Source organism: Lactuca saligna, chromosome 2, assembly GCF_052625555.1.
Source record: "Lactuca saligna cultivar CGN05327 chromosome 2, ASM5262555v1, whole genome shotgun sequence".
Taxonomy (NCBI): Eukaryota; Viridiplantae; Streptophyta; class Magnoliopsida; order Asterales; family Asteraceae; genus Lactuca; species Lactuca saligna.
Window position 1 is genome coordinate 142,313,735 of NC_136418.1, and position 15,856 is coordinate 142,329,590.

The following is a 15,856-nucleotide window of genomic DNA, read 5'->3' on the forward strand; positions in this document are numbered from 1 at the left end:
ACATGAAAATGGAATAACAAAAGATGGAATACTCAGGCCATATATGATATAACAAAAGTAGAAATCTATTCAACCGAACAAGAAGAAATTTTGTTTTTTTATGTCGAATGAAGTCAATGAACCTTTTGAAATTTAGAAGTAAATGATTATATTACCTTTTTATTCTGGAATTAGTGGTAAATAAAAAATGACTATTTTTATAATTGTATCCAACTTAGACAAAACCTAATTAACTAATAAAATACTAAAAAAAAAAGAAGAAGAAAAAACCGGTGAAATAATCAAATAGAAAATGTCGTATACACAAAATAATATAGTATTATACTATACTGTATTATAAAATATATTATTTATTGAATTTTAAAAGGTACAAGATATAAAGATTTTTATACACATCAATTATGTATAAATAAATCATTAATATTTATCAAAAGTTTGAAAACTTAAATTAATAAATGTTACTAAGAAATTTAATTTGAAACAAAATTATAATTTAAAAATATTAAAATCGATGTATATAAATTAATTTATATTTCTTAAGTTAGACACGATATTAATTATTTCCATTAAATGCATAAACAACAATATAAATATAAAGTCTAAACATAAATATTTTATATAAATATGGTAACTTTATTATTACATAACTAGTTTATAATCGTGAGAACCACGATTATAAAACTAATTAAATTTTTATACTAAAAAATCAAATTTATTAATCAATTATTTTAAATAAATTATTACTTAAGAAATATTTTTTAGTTATATAAAGGGAATTATAATCAATGATTCAAATAAATGTGTGAAGTTATATCACCTTATAATCTATATTAATTTTATTTTATTTTTCAATCTAATGTTATTAATTTAATATAATTAAAGTGAGAAAATTAAAATTTTGAAATTTAAAATGAGGAATCAATTATTAATTTAATGTAATTATAGTGTAAATTTAAAATTTAAAATTTGAAATGAATAATTAATAGATTGACAAGTAGCATGATAGGTGACATATAACATTAACTAGTTTATAACCCGTGAAACCAAGTGGTTACAAAATTAATTAAACTTTAATAGTTAGAACACAAAATTATTAATCAATTATAATCGCTAATTTAAATAAATATGTGAAATTATATCACCTTATAATTTGTATTAATTTTATTTTAATTTTTATTCCATTGCTATTAGTTTAATGTAATTAAAATGAAAATTTTAAAATTTGAAATAGATAATTAATAGGTTGTCAAGTAACATGCATTAATTAAGAAGTTTAATAGGGTGACACATGACAAAAAAAGAATAAAATGTGTATTAATTAGGAGGTCTAATATAATGACACCATGTTAAAAGGAGATTAAAACTATTTTTTTATTAGAATAAGGATGAAAATTCTAATTGTATGATATTTATCAATAAGATATTAAATTTATTCTTTTATTAGAATAGGAATAACTAATAATAAAATGTAGTAATTATTTCCCCTTAAAAAAATATCACCACCGCTTTGCACAGACGAAAATCTAGTTTTAAAAATGTATCGGAAGTACTAAAATACAAATACTTTAGCTTTAATAATAAATATTCTTTCACATTTGATAGTTGATATGATAAATATAAATTTGTAAAATACTTATAATATAATTGTATAAACAATGATATAAATTCTTAAATATTTGATTAGATAATAGGCGCAACTTAGCAAATTCTAAATTTCAAAAAGTAATGTGATAAACTTATATCTTTATAAAATATTTCAAATAGATACACATAAATACATAAATATAAAAAAAATAGAAAAAATAAAAACACTTTTTTTGCATTAAAAATAATATAGAAATAGATTAAAAAAAAAACAATAAAAATCGGCACAGATAATAATCTTTATGCTATAAACAATTTCATTTATATTTTTATTTATTTATTTATTTTGAGGTTACGGGTGTGTTTGGCACAGAGCTTTTGGAAGCGTTTGAGAGCTTCTAGCTTTTAGTTTTTGATAAAAAGCTCTAGTTTAAACAAAAAGTTTCGTTTGACAATACGAGTATTTAGCTTTTAGTTTAAACAAAACGCTCAAAATCTAAAAGTTACTTCATGTAACGTTTAACAAAACGCTACTGAACTTTTGAAATCAATTTCCATAATTACCCTTAAAATTATATTTATATATTTATTTATTTTTAATCAATTGTTCTTTTATGTAATTTTATATATTTCAAAAGCTTTCAGTTACTTTTGTCAAACACTCATATAACAAATAAAAGTTACAGCTTCTCGCTACCAGCTATCTACTACATACTACCCGCTATCAGCTACTCACTAACTGCTTCCAACTAACAGCTACTTTTACCAATCATGCCCTACATATTATGTAACTGTTACTAGACTACTGAATAATCTGATACCAAAACCAAGTAAATGAGAAACAACCTCATTTTCGTTCTACATAAATGGGCCATAAAAATGAAAATACCACTAGCCAAAACTAATAGGATCTTAGAATCTACTTTAATATCAAACAATATATTCTGAGAACAATAGTGAGTCCACTTATATATTTCATGATGGTTACTTCCCTTCCCTATGGGCTGCAATGCAACCATCAATAAAGATAACCAACCTTTTTTTTTCTTCCATGTTTTTATTAAATGGCAGACAATTTTATTAAAAACATGTATAATGACAAACAAACCAATATACAACATAAAATAGTACACTTCATTTGTTAAAATGTCAGATAATAATTGAAAAACATAAAAACCGACGGGTAGCTAAAAGAAATTACAATTCGAAAGAAACAAAAAATATTAGCCTATTTTTACGCATTATCAATTTTATGATTTTATTTGTAGCAACATAAGAGTACACTTTATATTTGAATCATACATGCCAAAACTTGTTACATATAGTTGGTAGCTGAAAGTTGAACCTCAAAAATTTTATTTTTTAGAAATGTTTAACAAAACTAACTGTAAATTTTTGAAATATATAAAATTATATAAAATATAAAAGCTAAACTAAAAGCTCTTAAAAACTTCTTGAAGTTTTGAATTATGAATTTGTATTTAAAAGATAAAAGTATTAAACACCTAAGTTTTTTTTCCTTAATACAAACTTTTTCTTTGTTAGAAAACTCATTGCCAAACAAACCTTACGCATTAATAACATACATAGTATGCATGAAAAGGAGAATCAATTTGGCAAGTAGCACACTTAATAATAGCCAGTAAAATAAGAGAATCAGTATCAAAGGAAAAGCTTCATACATAAATATGTTCACAAAAGAAGATGATGTGTTCATAGTTTTGCCTCTTTCAAGTTATATTCACCTCAGTGGACGACGACCCCTACAACCTTTTTCTCCTATTTATAGCCATCTTTCACTCATAACATCCTCCAAACCATCTAGATCTATTACATTTTTATAGGAATCTTGTCCTCCATTGAAGTCAAAAGGTACATTTTCATACTTTGATATCAAAAATGGCATCAAGCTCACTCTATTCAAGTAGCTCCACCTCCTCATGGACGCCACAAGAAAACAAATTGTTTGAGAGAGCTCTTGCAGTATATGATAGGGACACCCCTGATCGTTGGCAAAAGATTGCAAGAGCAGTGGGTGGAAAATCTGCAGAAGAGGTGAAGAGGCACTATGAAGTGTTGATTGAAGATCTTAGGCATATTGAGTCTGGCAATATTCCTTTCCCCAATTACAAACGTTAGTCCAAAAAGGTATAGTATTAATTGTTTAGATTAATCACTTCCATATTCGTGGGATATTAATGACTTGATCATTGCATTGCATATAGGCTGGATTATGATGTACGTACGCATAAAAGTTCCAATGAAAGCGAAGTTGAAGTTCATTGGTAATGGTTACTAGTAATGTCAGTTGATTTCATATTTTGTATGTAATTCTATTCTAAAGTTTTATCAATATAAGCTATAGTTCAAATATAAGGAATTTCATGTAAGAAGCTTAATTAATTAATCCGTATGTCTGAAGTTTGAACAAAACCAAATAAGTTTGATTGAGGTGCATACGGCGTATTTAAAAATGTGTTTGTTGTCTAACTTGAATACGAGGTGACGCTTGCAAATTGAAAACCGGATTGGTATAGTAAAAGGGAAAGTAAAATTAAAAAATGACAAATCAGAAAAGAAAATAAACTGGACACGTGTATATATATATATATATATATATATATATATATATATATATATATATATATATATATATATATATATATATATATATATATATATATATATATATATATATATATATAAGTGCTAGTAATAAATAGGAGGAAATTCTAACAAAATAAGTTAGAAAGTAAGACAATAAAGTTGAACGACGTAAACACACTTGAAAATGAAGCAAGAACCTAACCTACTTCTAAATTATTCACTTCGATACTCTTGACAAGTTGGATTTAAATCTTGGATTGGAATTTAATATAAGTTTGTTGATATTATATTCTAGAAAAAGGTATGCTATCATCAATATCACTTGCTATAGTAAATCAGAAAAATATAAACAAACCAACAAAAATTGTATTTTCTAAAGTCTAATGTGGGATTGATTACAAAATACTCTCCAACCAATAACTATACTTTCTGATGTTTATGATGATTGCATGTTTAGATAGTAAGGTACATGTTTTCATCTCATGCATGAGGTTTATAGATGATATGGCTTCTTGCTGTCCATACATATGTGATTGTGAGGTTAAGGAGTCTAAAGAGGACGTTGAGAATTCTACATAGTTTTCATATTAACGGAGTTGGTCTTTGGATTAGTTACCTCAGGCTGATACATCTTACACGTTGTTAGGAAGGATCTCGAAAGACTTTCTTGTATCATTTGGTGTAATGAGTTGATTATGAGGACTTGGGGTGTGTTTCATTCCTTATATTGTTATAATGTTTATGAGTTCTATGATGCTTTCTATGTCGTCATGTGCTTAATGATTTTTGTATCAATGTTTGACTGATTAGGATTTTATTTTATAAAATGTTTATTTTAAGATTCAATCGATTATATCTCACCATGCTTGCTACTATGATGTTGTATTTTGACGTATGTCTCATGTGATGGTTAATAAGCGATACATTAGAGATGCTTAGAAGTTTTGGATATTTCAACACTTAGACTTTCACATTTTACTGTGTTTGGTTATTTGGTTTATGTTTTTACTTATGGTTTAACATTCAAGTTGACATGCCCTTGTGTTTTGAGCAACATTTATAATTAAAATCTTTCTAAGAATCTCGTAATTTACCTTTATAAATATAGAGTTTTTGTTTAGAACTTAGCATAAACAAGTCTTAAAATGGAAAAGTTTGAGGATGTCACATCCAATGGTACAAGTATGTAGATGAGATTAGGGTATAATAGAATTCTACAATCAATGAAAGAATAAAGCATTTCAATGTGAGTTAACATTGGATTAGATATGATACTTAAGACACTTGTTTGAACTTGTCAAAGTTTGTAGACATGATAATGGTTCTGGTATGTTAACAAAGGCTTTGGCAAAAAATAGTTGATGATATTCATCATGGCGATCTCTTCCTCATAGTCAAGGAATGGATGATTTTTTGGGATGTCCTATGTTTTGACCCATAAAGAAAACTCATAATAGTTTCAAATACAACATTTATTTACTTTGTACTTACTTAGGGCTTTATAGTTTTAGTGAGTCATCATGAGAGCGAAAAGATGGTTTATTTTCTTTATTCTCGGTTTATTTACACAACAATAAAAAATACATATTCTATTCTCGGAGGTTCAACGCTTCAAGAATTAGATTGAATTTTGGGGATTCGACGGTTGGGATTTGTGTTGCTAAACTGTAGCAAATTTTCATGTGATATTTATCACATATTTTGTTTGTTTTGATTATATATATTTGATATATTTTGTTCCAAATATATGATGGTTATTGTAACGCCCTCAACCATCAGGTTGGAATGTCTCAGCCTGTTGGTTTATTGTAACACCCGTGTTTCTAAGCTAGTTATTAATGTTGATGTCATAGTCTAGATTAACCTTTGTAACTTATTTTGAAATAATAAGAATGTATTATTTGAGTATTATGTGTTTTATACTTAATCGTGTGGCTTAAATAAATTAAGAATAAAAATAAGCATAATAATAAAATATTAGATAAACCCAAATCTATGAAGAAAGTTGTAGTGGTCGTGACAAGGTTTCCGAATATATAAAGAATGACGAAATCTGAGTTATAACGAAGAAGTTATGATCTTCGAAGTTTCACGACAAAACCGGCACGACGATGTATGACATAAAATATGAATTTAAGAAAGAGCGATATCTAGCCTTAGTGATCTAAACGAAATTTATAGAATATGTTAAACCAATAGCGTACATGAAAATAACTTATAAATCTGACTTCGTATGACGAAGTTATGATTTTTCTAAGTTTCGACTTAGCAGTATGCAGCCCGAAACTCGAATTTTAGATCGAGTGATTGTTAGCCAAAATAATCTAAACAAGAATCGAAGATCTCATCGATAGTAGTCCAACGGTGAAAAAACAGATGAAAACGGACATCAGATGAAGAAGTTATGTATTTCTAACGGAGTTTTCCTGTCCCGACCTACTAAAAATAGTATAATACAAATAAATTCAAAATTAACCAACTGAGTCTAAATGAAAGTTGTGGAACATAGTCTCACCTACGCGTGGATATAAAGAACGTAAAAAAATGGAGCTCACATGGGAAAGATACAAATTTTTGAAGTTTGAGAAATGGGAGTACGCCCAACGTACCTGTATGCATGAACTGAAATGGGCCACGTCGACCTGACCCAATGCTCGAGTGCATGAGTCCGTAAGCCATGATGCATTAGGCCTGATCCGAAGCATACGCCCAGCGTACTGCTTGTAGAGTGAGTACGCCCAGCGTACTCTGAGATTACGCCCAACGTAATCCGATGTTCAGCCCCTATAAATAGAGGTCGTGGGCAGTCGAGTTTTGTTGCTCATTTCTTCCCTCTCGCTCGTTATTGCCTCGTTTTACGTACAAGCTTTACCCCCGAAGCCCCGGTATCATTCCCGAGACCCGAAGAAGGTCCCGAAGCCCCGAGGGTCCTGAGAAGTAAACTTTTCGAGCCAAAACTCTGCCCGCGTAAAGCCCGGTTTTGGAGAAAACGTCTCGGTTTTATCGGAAAATATTATTTTAAGAGACGAGGTGATGTCTGATCATCGTATTATCATGTGAGTGTGTAGTTACTTTTTATAACACATAAATACGAAGTATTCTCTATAAAATATGTGTTGTGTGTATATATATTATGTGTTATTTGAAATGAGTATTGATTGGATGTTTTAATGTTTTATACATGCGTTATGTTGTGTGTGTGTGTGTGTGTGTGTATATATATATACAAAGATGTTGGGTAGAACATGGATAGATATTGGATCTATGCTGAAATAAAATGATGAGAGGCCTCGATGTTGATGTTGTTAATCTAGTCATCTAGCGGAGTATAGATAACGACCACAGACTCTTTCTAGACTGTCCAGTGGAACGCTGACAGGTTCATAACCTGTAGGTGCTGTGAACGATGTGTTCACCGGTGTACTTTATCCCCCTCATGGTTGCCTTTAGAACATTTATTGTCAAGGAAACCCCTTTGCAGTAATGTCTATACCGATGAAAATCCTAGATTAGGTCCCATGTAATAGTTGTTATCATAGGGACGTAAAGTGAAGATAACGGGAATGAGTAATTAGGTTATTGTTGGATGGTGAAAATTAAATATAATTATTTATTGTAGGTTGAAAACCCTATATACTCACCAGACTCCCAAGTCTAACCCACTCAGTTTTATTTATATTACAGGTAGTGGTGCAAGAGCATAAGTTGGAGAACTTGTGAAGATATTTTGTTTATAGGCCAGTAGTTGTGTATAACTGTTGTAAGGCTTATAATATGTCGTTTATGCTTTTGTGTCTGTATCGGAACATGACATCCCAAGTTTTGATATATAATGAAAATACATTTATTTAAGGAATGCTTTGATAAATTTTATTTATCATATTTTGTTTTGGGAACAAATTCTGCAACTCTTTTAAATCAAAGGATTATCTGAAAATTATTTTAAAAGCATAAATTAAATCGGTCTTTTTCTGGCCGTGATTTTGAGGATGTCACACTTACGCACAAAGAAGTGAAGCCTCATCCGCCAACAAATCATGTGAACATATAACAGATAATCATATAACAGTCTACATCCAATCACACACATCTACAGATCACTAAGCATAGTAACATCCTATCTACTAGTATACCGATCTAACAGATTGTAACCATACAATAGCATGCATAACAGAATATCAATGTAATGGGTCAGCATTGGTGCCTTCGACCCGCAAGTATAGTGAGGACAAATCACCTCACAAGTAGTGCAAAACTGATAAGGTCTGACTCCGAATCTCATCTCCCGAATCAATACCTACAACCATCATGATCAAACCTATCAAAATCCCAAAATACCCAAAATGCCCTCAAAACTCCAACTTGGTCAACCATTGTCAAAGTCAAAGTCAACGGTCAATGTCAGCAGTCCATGTTGACCCAACTTGTCGAGTGCACCTTATGAACTCATCGAGTTTTACATTACTCAAAAATTTAGGGAAAACCCTAGCCAACTCGCCGAGTTTTCCCCAGCTTAACACATTCAGATGATTCTTTGATTCCAGGGATTCTAAGGCTCAGATCTGAACTCCAAATGTGTCTAAAAGGATAAAGCTTCTAACTTTATCCTTTGGGGCTACTCCAAATGCTCAAAAACCCTTCTACAAGGCTTAAAAACTCAAAGGCTTAACCATTAAACACAAACCCTTGAGAATTGGAACCCAAATTTTCCAGAAGATATTCTAGCCTCAAAAACGTCCCAAAGATTGGTGCTTTATAGACATGCATGTCCACTACATGTATTGAACCCAAAATGGGTCAAAAAGGGGAAATATGGCTTAAACTCCATGCATGGCATCAAAGCTTGGCAAAAGACCAGATCTAACCCACTCTAAGGTCACCTTGACTTGGAGATTCATAAAGTTGCTAACTTTATGAAGTCCGTCCATTGCAACATCCAAGAATAAGGAGAAAAATGGACAAAACTCAAGATCTAGATACATAGATAGATAGAAATCGGATCTTGAACACTTACAATGGTCCAAAAGATTGCCAAACTGAAGATAAGAGCTTTGCTTGCTAGATCCTCGCTTCATTCTCTCAGTCTTCTTATTTTGCTCCAAAATGCCACACTAGCTCACAATAAGAGATGGAATGAGGATTAGGGTTCACGAGGCCGATATGAGAGTTAAGAGGCTGATAAAAGATCAACCTCAAGGACTTAAGGAGGTTATATAGGGTGTAAACCCTAAAATTTAGGGTTTCTCACCCAGCCGCCAACTTGTCAAGTTGGTCCAAAAAGATGTGCAGCCCAAAAGCCTTCGATACATCGAGTTGAGGCCATCAACTCGCCAAGTTCCAATGGAAACTTGCCTTTAAAGGAATAAATCTCATACCTAGAAATCGGGATGTTATAGTATTTTAGTATATGGTATTTTGAAGAACTCACCAAGTCTCGTGTATACCCAATTGAATAAAAATGTTTTTCAGGTACTTCAATGATTCGTGAGAAGGGCAAGTTTCGATTGTACACACGCATTTGCAACATGTTTCCGCACAATGTAATCATACTCTAATATATTTTAATAATTAAAAATGAAAATTTTACTTTGAAAATCAAGACATTACAGGTGAATTTAAGAGACCTAAATGGTCCCCATGGTTTTTATATCGTTTGAAGGGTTTTCCATGCTAAAATTTTGATTTCAAATTGTGGTTCTTGTTTTCTATTTTAGGTTGTTCTCGGTAGAATTTATAATTGTTGTTCTTGTTTTCTATTTTAGGTTACTCTCAGTAGAATTTGTTAGAAAATCGGTGTGTTTAGAAACTTTGAAAACTGAGAGTCGTGAATTGCACATTCAAATCAAAGTATTTCTATGGTACTCTTGAAATCTTTAGATCGGATAAACACAATGTATATCAAGAATAGAGAATGAAAAGGTGTTATGGTCTTGTGATATACCATATAAAAATGAGAATGACTAATATTAGGATATAACTTATTTATCTGAAAACTACATTGTCATAAAACTACAAAAAAAACACAATATAGCAGTTTTATAACCATCTCAAACTGTCACTAAATTGGGTTCAGGATTAGGCCAAAAAGCAAGTTATTTTTCTTAAATTAGGATTTTAATGTATTTTCCACAAAACAATATCGACCCCAGCCAGGGGCTCTACCCCTTGGACCCCGCAACTAAGGGTGTTGCCCCTAAACCCACGGGGGTTCAGAGGTCTCGCCTCTAAATGACAGTGTACTTTGAATTTTGAATAAACTCAAAAAAAAAAAAAAAAAAAATGCTCACTCCACACCGATCTAATTTGTTTAATATTCATCAATATTACATTTTAATCACCAAACTAATGACATTACACTCAAATAATATTAGTCATACAAATTACCAACATAATTTATAATATCATATTTATATTGAAAGTGAAATTTTTAGTCAAACATAAACTATTTCGACACTATTTGTATATATTTTTAGCTGTGTTTCTAGGTTTAGTTTATAACATAGAAATATTCATGCAAAAACATACACAAAGCGAACTAGTACTAATTTTAATTGTTTAACATTTCTCTTTAGTTGTCAATTATCTTATATCATTTTTATTTTTAAATTATGTTATTATGTATAGACATATGATAATCGAGTTTAAATGTTTAGTGAATTCTATATGAAGTTGGTTATGTTTTTATTTATATTGATAATTCTTTTATAACCAAAACACAACACACTATAAAGAGTATGTAAGTTATGCCGACACAGCAGCACCTCCGGTCCACATTCTTATTACCCTTTTTGGAATCAGAAGCATAATGAACCATCAATAAAGATCAATCGAATGCCAACTATGGAGTGGAACAAAAAGAATAAAGAAGAGTAAAGATGTTCATATTGGATTAAAGTTAACAAAGCAAAATTAAATAACAACAGAAATAATTTGACCGGCAAAAGTGAAAAAAAGGCTGCTACTATTAAAATTAAAGCTTAAGAGAAGGAAAAAAAAAAAAGAAAAAGAAAAAAAAAAAAAAAAAAACAAGATCTAATACAACTTCCTAACGTAAAGAATTTTGAACAAGAAAAAGTTCGTCCCCACGTTTCCACGTCATCATGGGTGGGACAGCAGGATACGCCACGTCATCATTAAATTAAATATATTATATCTTCTTTTCTTTCATCTAGTAAAGTCATGGACGAGGCCTGGTCTGTCAGTGACGTTAAGCCGCCACGAGAGGAATGGCGAATCTCTGTCGTCCACGTCATCCATGAACCTATATTCATTCGACGCCACCGACGCCGTCGAGTAGCATGACGGCATTTTGTAGGAGGATTGTGAGTGATTCATCCACTGGTTCCCGTTGTTCATCATGTATTGGTGGTGGTGGTATCCCTCCGTCGAATCACTTCCACCGTTCGAAACCACCGCCGCCGCCGCTGCGTTCGCCCGTCTCTCCTCCTTCTTGTATCTAATCCCACATGCATTACACAACGACTGCAAACAAACAACAATTTAATTAGAATTCGATTCACTTTTCTTTATCTATAGCTACATTCCGTTTGATCGGTTTAATTTTCAGATAAATACAAAGAACTATAAGCTCACCTTAGGGCCACGAGGTCCATTCCTCCAAAGCGGGGTAGAAGTGGTGTCGCAGTTAGCGCACCGCCGTGAAAACAGACTATCAGCGGCGGCAGAACCGTTCCCGTTACCATTACCATCGCCACCGCGATTGGATTTATGAGCAGATGGCGCAGAGGAGTGGCTAGAGGATTGCAAAATGTTCCACCAGTTAGACCCACGGCGCTTTTCATGGTCGTTCGTCATGCGAGTAGACGGCGTACCCAAAGACAAAGTACAATCGACGGAAGACGGCGACGACGAATAAGGGCCCATGATTTCTTCTTCGTAAGGCATTGGGAATATGGAAGAGAAGGAGTTTTGTTGATAATGGTAGAGACCACAAGAACAGGGACCCATCATGGTTGAACCAGTGCACCTGTTCATGTTTAATGTGTCAATGCAACTATGTAAGCAGAGTAGAAGGTGATGATGAAATAAGGGTCAATGCAAAGAGAATTGCAGATGAAGTGGTTGTCGTGATGTTAACGTGTGTTTTGGGGATGTTGCTATATATGAAGAGTTTTGAGGGGCCAATGAAGAACTGGAAGAAGAATATGATATGAGAGGGTGATGCTGATGCTGATGCTGATGGAATGCAATGAGGGGAGGGGGGTTGAGGTGTTTATATAGGTATAGACGAGTGGGTCCAGTTGTTGTGAATATTCCACATATGTAGTTTTGTCGTCTTGTCTTGTTCCTCGTATGGATGAGTACTGTGTTTCTCAGAAAACAGTACACGTAGATAAATACTCTACATTTTTCTATTTATAATATCGATCCTATATTTATATATAATTCATATTTGCGTTTTCTTTTACCTTTGTAACGAATAAAATTGTGTAAGTTCGTTTGTTGAGATTGGATAATATTTTGAATGTTACGGGAGTGAAAAGAAAATCAAGCTTGCTACATTGTTGGAAATTCAGATTTTCCAACTTTTGTTTTCTAATATTTGACGATATATTTTAGTTTAATTAATAAAATTAAAAAAAAGAAAAGAAAGTAGGACATTGTTATAAAAAATAAAAAATCAAATATATCATTATCATTAATGATAGGTTAGAAGTAACCTGATAACAAAATATTGCAAATATAGAGAAAAGTAGAGCGTGAGTTATCATCTAGTCCTTTTATCCTATTTTATGATCTGTAAGCGATTTTCTTAATTCGTAAGTTTTATTTCTGTTACACTATAAATTTGATGTTAAAATGGACGTATATATGTACGATAGTAAAAGTTATAATACCAAATCTAAAATTGAAGGTATTAAATAAAGTATAATAGAAGCATTATTCTTTGTAGTTAAGTAATGAAAAACAATGGTACAAAGTGTTGTTGGCAAGAAATAAAGAGAGATTCAAAAATGGTATGATTGAGAGAGGGTTTTGAGGGGGTTGTTTTCTTTTGGGAGTAGATGGTCAAAAGAAGCCACGTGACCAGGGGAACAGTCTTCCATGGATCTACACTTCTCCGATCACGAGGCGCACAATCCTTTTCTGTAATTACCATTATGTCCTTGCCTCTTCAAATTATAATCCAACTATCATCCAAATTATACTTCAAATATCTTGTTCAAGAACTTAACTAAATTGAACAACGAGAGTGTTAGAGGGGTAATTCCGTAATTATAGTGGGTGTGGTGAACCATTGCCATGAGGTCACGTGATGGGGTTAGGTTTGGGCTTGGATTTGGGGGTGGGGGTGGGGGTCCAGATGAGATGAGGGCAGGTTGGTCAGTGGGTCACAATCGGAGTCATAGTGAAAAAGAAAAAGAGGAATCCAGAGATTTTGTTATGATTATAAGAGAGAGAGAAGAGAGAGAAGAGAGAGATGTTAGATACTACTGCAATCATCAAAGCAACCTATTTTCCTCTGGGTTTTGGACAAAATCTTTGACCCAAATTATTACTATTATTAAAACAGCTTGGAAAAAAGCAATTATTATACATTCTTGTTCTCAAAAGAAAAAACACACACACATATACATATACATATAGAAACACAAACATATCAAAAGCTCCTAAAATGGACCAAATAGTTCAAACAACGACAATAATTAAAATACTAATATTTTGTTTAATGTGATAACTATTTATTTATTTATTTATTTATTTATTTTAAATTGATACATCAAGATAGCCTAAACTAATTTCAAATATTAAAAGACTAACAGTATTAGTTTGATATTTTTAATCAAAATTATGTTTTTTTAGTCATAATACAAATGCTTTAAGTACATATCATTTATTCATCTTGTTTAGTTGAAGACAACACTTTTTTTAGTTCGATCCCATATGTATTTTTAGTTCTTATCATACACAATTTTTGAACTTTAGGAAATTAGGTTGGTGGTTGCAAGAATCTAAACACAAAACCCAATGTCTAAATTTAATACATAGAAACGAATCTATGAATAATTATGTTCATACTATCTAAAAGAATAGTCAGATTTTATTAAACTGTAACTAATGTGACATAATTCATAAGCAATGAAAATCCATGAGTTGACATAATACGTACGACAATGACAAACTAGCACTAAGGTATTCCAGTAGAAACTACCAAATAATAGGACAAGTTTCTCAAATTGAACAGTATAGAATTGTGAACGAGTCAAACATACTGGTCAAAAAGACCATGTTACATTTGCTTGGGGTGTAATCTAGGGACAAAAATAAGGCAGAAACATCTTAGAAAAAAAAAACAAACAAAAAACAAAAGTGGAGTGGGTCCATATTGACAGCCACAGTGATAGTTCCCATCCCCAAAGAACAAACACAACCCCTTTGGAATATCAATCGAATCGACAAAAAGATTCATACAAAACATCAAAACACTTGGAGAACGAGAGAATCAGATCGTCTCGAGATTTGTGAATGTACCTTAAATTATTTTCATTATTTTCAACTGACATTTTAAGAAAGGATAATCACAAAAAAAAAAAATATATATATATATATATATATATATATATATATATATATATATATATATATATATATATATATATATATATATATAAATGTTTACGCAATAGATATATTTTATAAAATAGATTATTGTGAATGATTCTTATTTGTATAATTTATCATTTTACCTGTTTTATGATTTTGTTACGAGCACTTTCCACCAAAATACACCGAAATGCTCTCGAGTGCATATTTTTAGTTTTTGGCAAACAATCTGTACAACAAAATGGAATCAATTGCTCTTTAAAAAAAAATGGAATCAATTTGTAGAGAATAATGGAATAAATTGACAAGAATGCTTAACTAACAAAAAGTTTCACACAACTTATCTCCTCCTTACACTCATCAGCATAATAGAGTCGTTGAAAGATGAAACCGCTCTCTTTGCGAAGCTGCAAGGACTATGCTATCTTTTGCGAATCTTCCACTTTACTTCTGGGTTGATGCTATCGGAATTGCTTGTTTCGCTCAGAACCGCTCTCTGGTCAATAAAAAATTCTTAATCACATCTTATGAGATTCTGAATAAAAGAAAACCTAACGTAAAGTTCTTTCATGTCTTTAGTTCCAGGTGTTTCATATTCAATTATAAAGAGCAAAGGTGCAAATTCGATGTGAAAGCAGACAAATGAATCTTCTTAGGGTGCTCTCTTACTTCGAAAGCATATGTGGTTCTGAACAAGAAATCAAAAAGGATTCGAGGAAACCTATTATGTCACCTTTGACAATAATTATCTAGAGTATCAGAAAGCTGATTGTCCAAGATAGTGCCTAAACTATGAAGGTTGCTCTTGATCATTCAGATTGGGTGCAAGCTATGCAGAAAGAACTTAATGAATTTGAGTGTAACAAAGTTTGGCGCTTGATTCCAACTTCGAAAGATGCATATGTGGTAGGATTAAAATGGGTGTTTCATAATAAGCTTGACAAGGAAGGCAATGTGATTCGGAACAAAGCATGGTTGGTTGTGAAAGTGTATTACCAAGAGGAAGGTATAGACTATGAAGAAACGTTCGCATCAGTTACAAGGCTGGAATCTTTTTGGATTTTCCTTGCCTATGCAACACATAAGAATTTCGTCGTCT

The 15,856-nt window shown here is 31.7% G+C and overlaps 1 protein-coding gene and 1 pseudogene across 2 annotated transcripts; one reads left to right on the plus strand and one right to left on the minus strand.

Moving 5' to 3' along the window:
* Positions 1-3,309: 3,309 nt before the first annotated feature.
* Positions 3,310-3,960, plus strand: LOC145031881 (protein RADIALIS-like 3 pseudogene; annotated as a pseudogene). Its single transcript, XR_013677047.1, has 2 exons — positions 3,310-3,732; positions 3,810-3,960. The product of XR_013677047.1 is annotated as a protein RADIALIS-like 3 pseudogene (transcript).
* Positions 3,961-11,135: 7,175 nt separating this feature from the next.
* Positions 11,136-12,387, minus strand: LOC145029153 (GATA transcription factor 18-like). Its single transcript, XM_078977760.1, has 2 exons — positions 11,785-12,387; positions 11,136-11,673 (listed from the first exon to the last, which is right to left on the minus strand). The coding sequence occupies exons 1-2, from the start codon at positions 12,184-12,186 to the stop codon at positions 11,356-11,358; spliced, it is 720 nt and encodes a 239-aa protein (XP_078833886.1). The 5' UTR covers positions 12,187-12,387; the 3' UTR covers positions 11,136-11,355.
* Between the last annotated feature and the right edge of the window lie 3,469 nt (positions 12,388-15,856).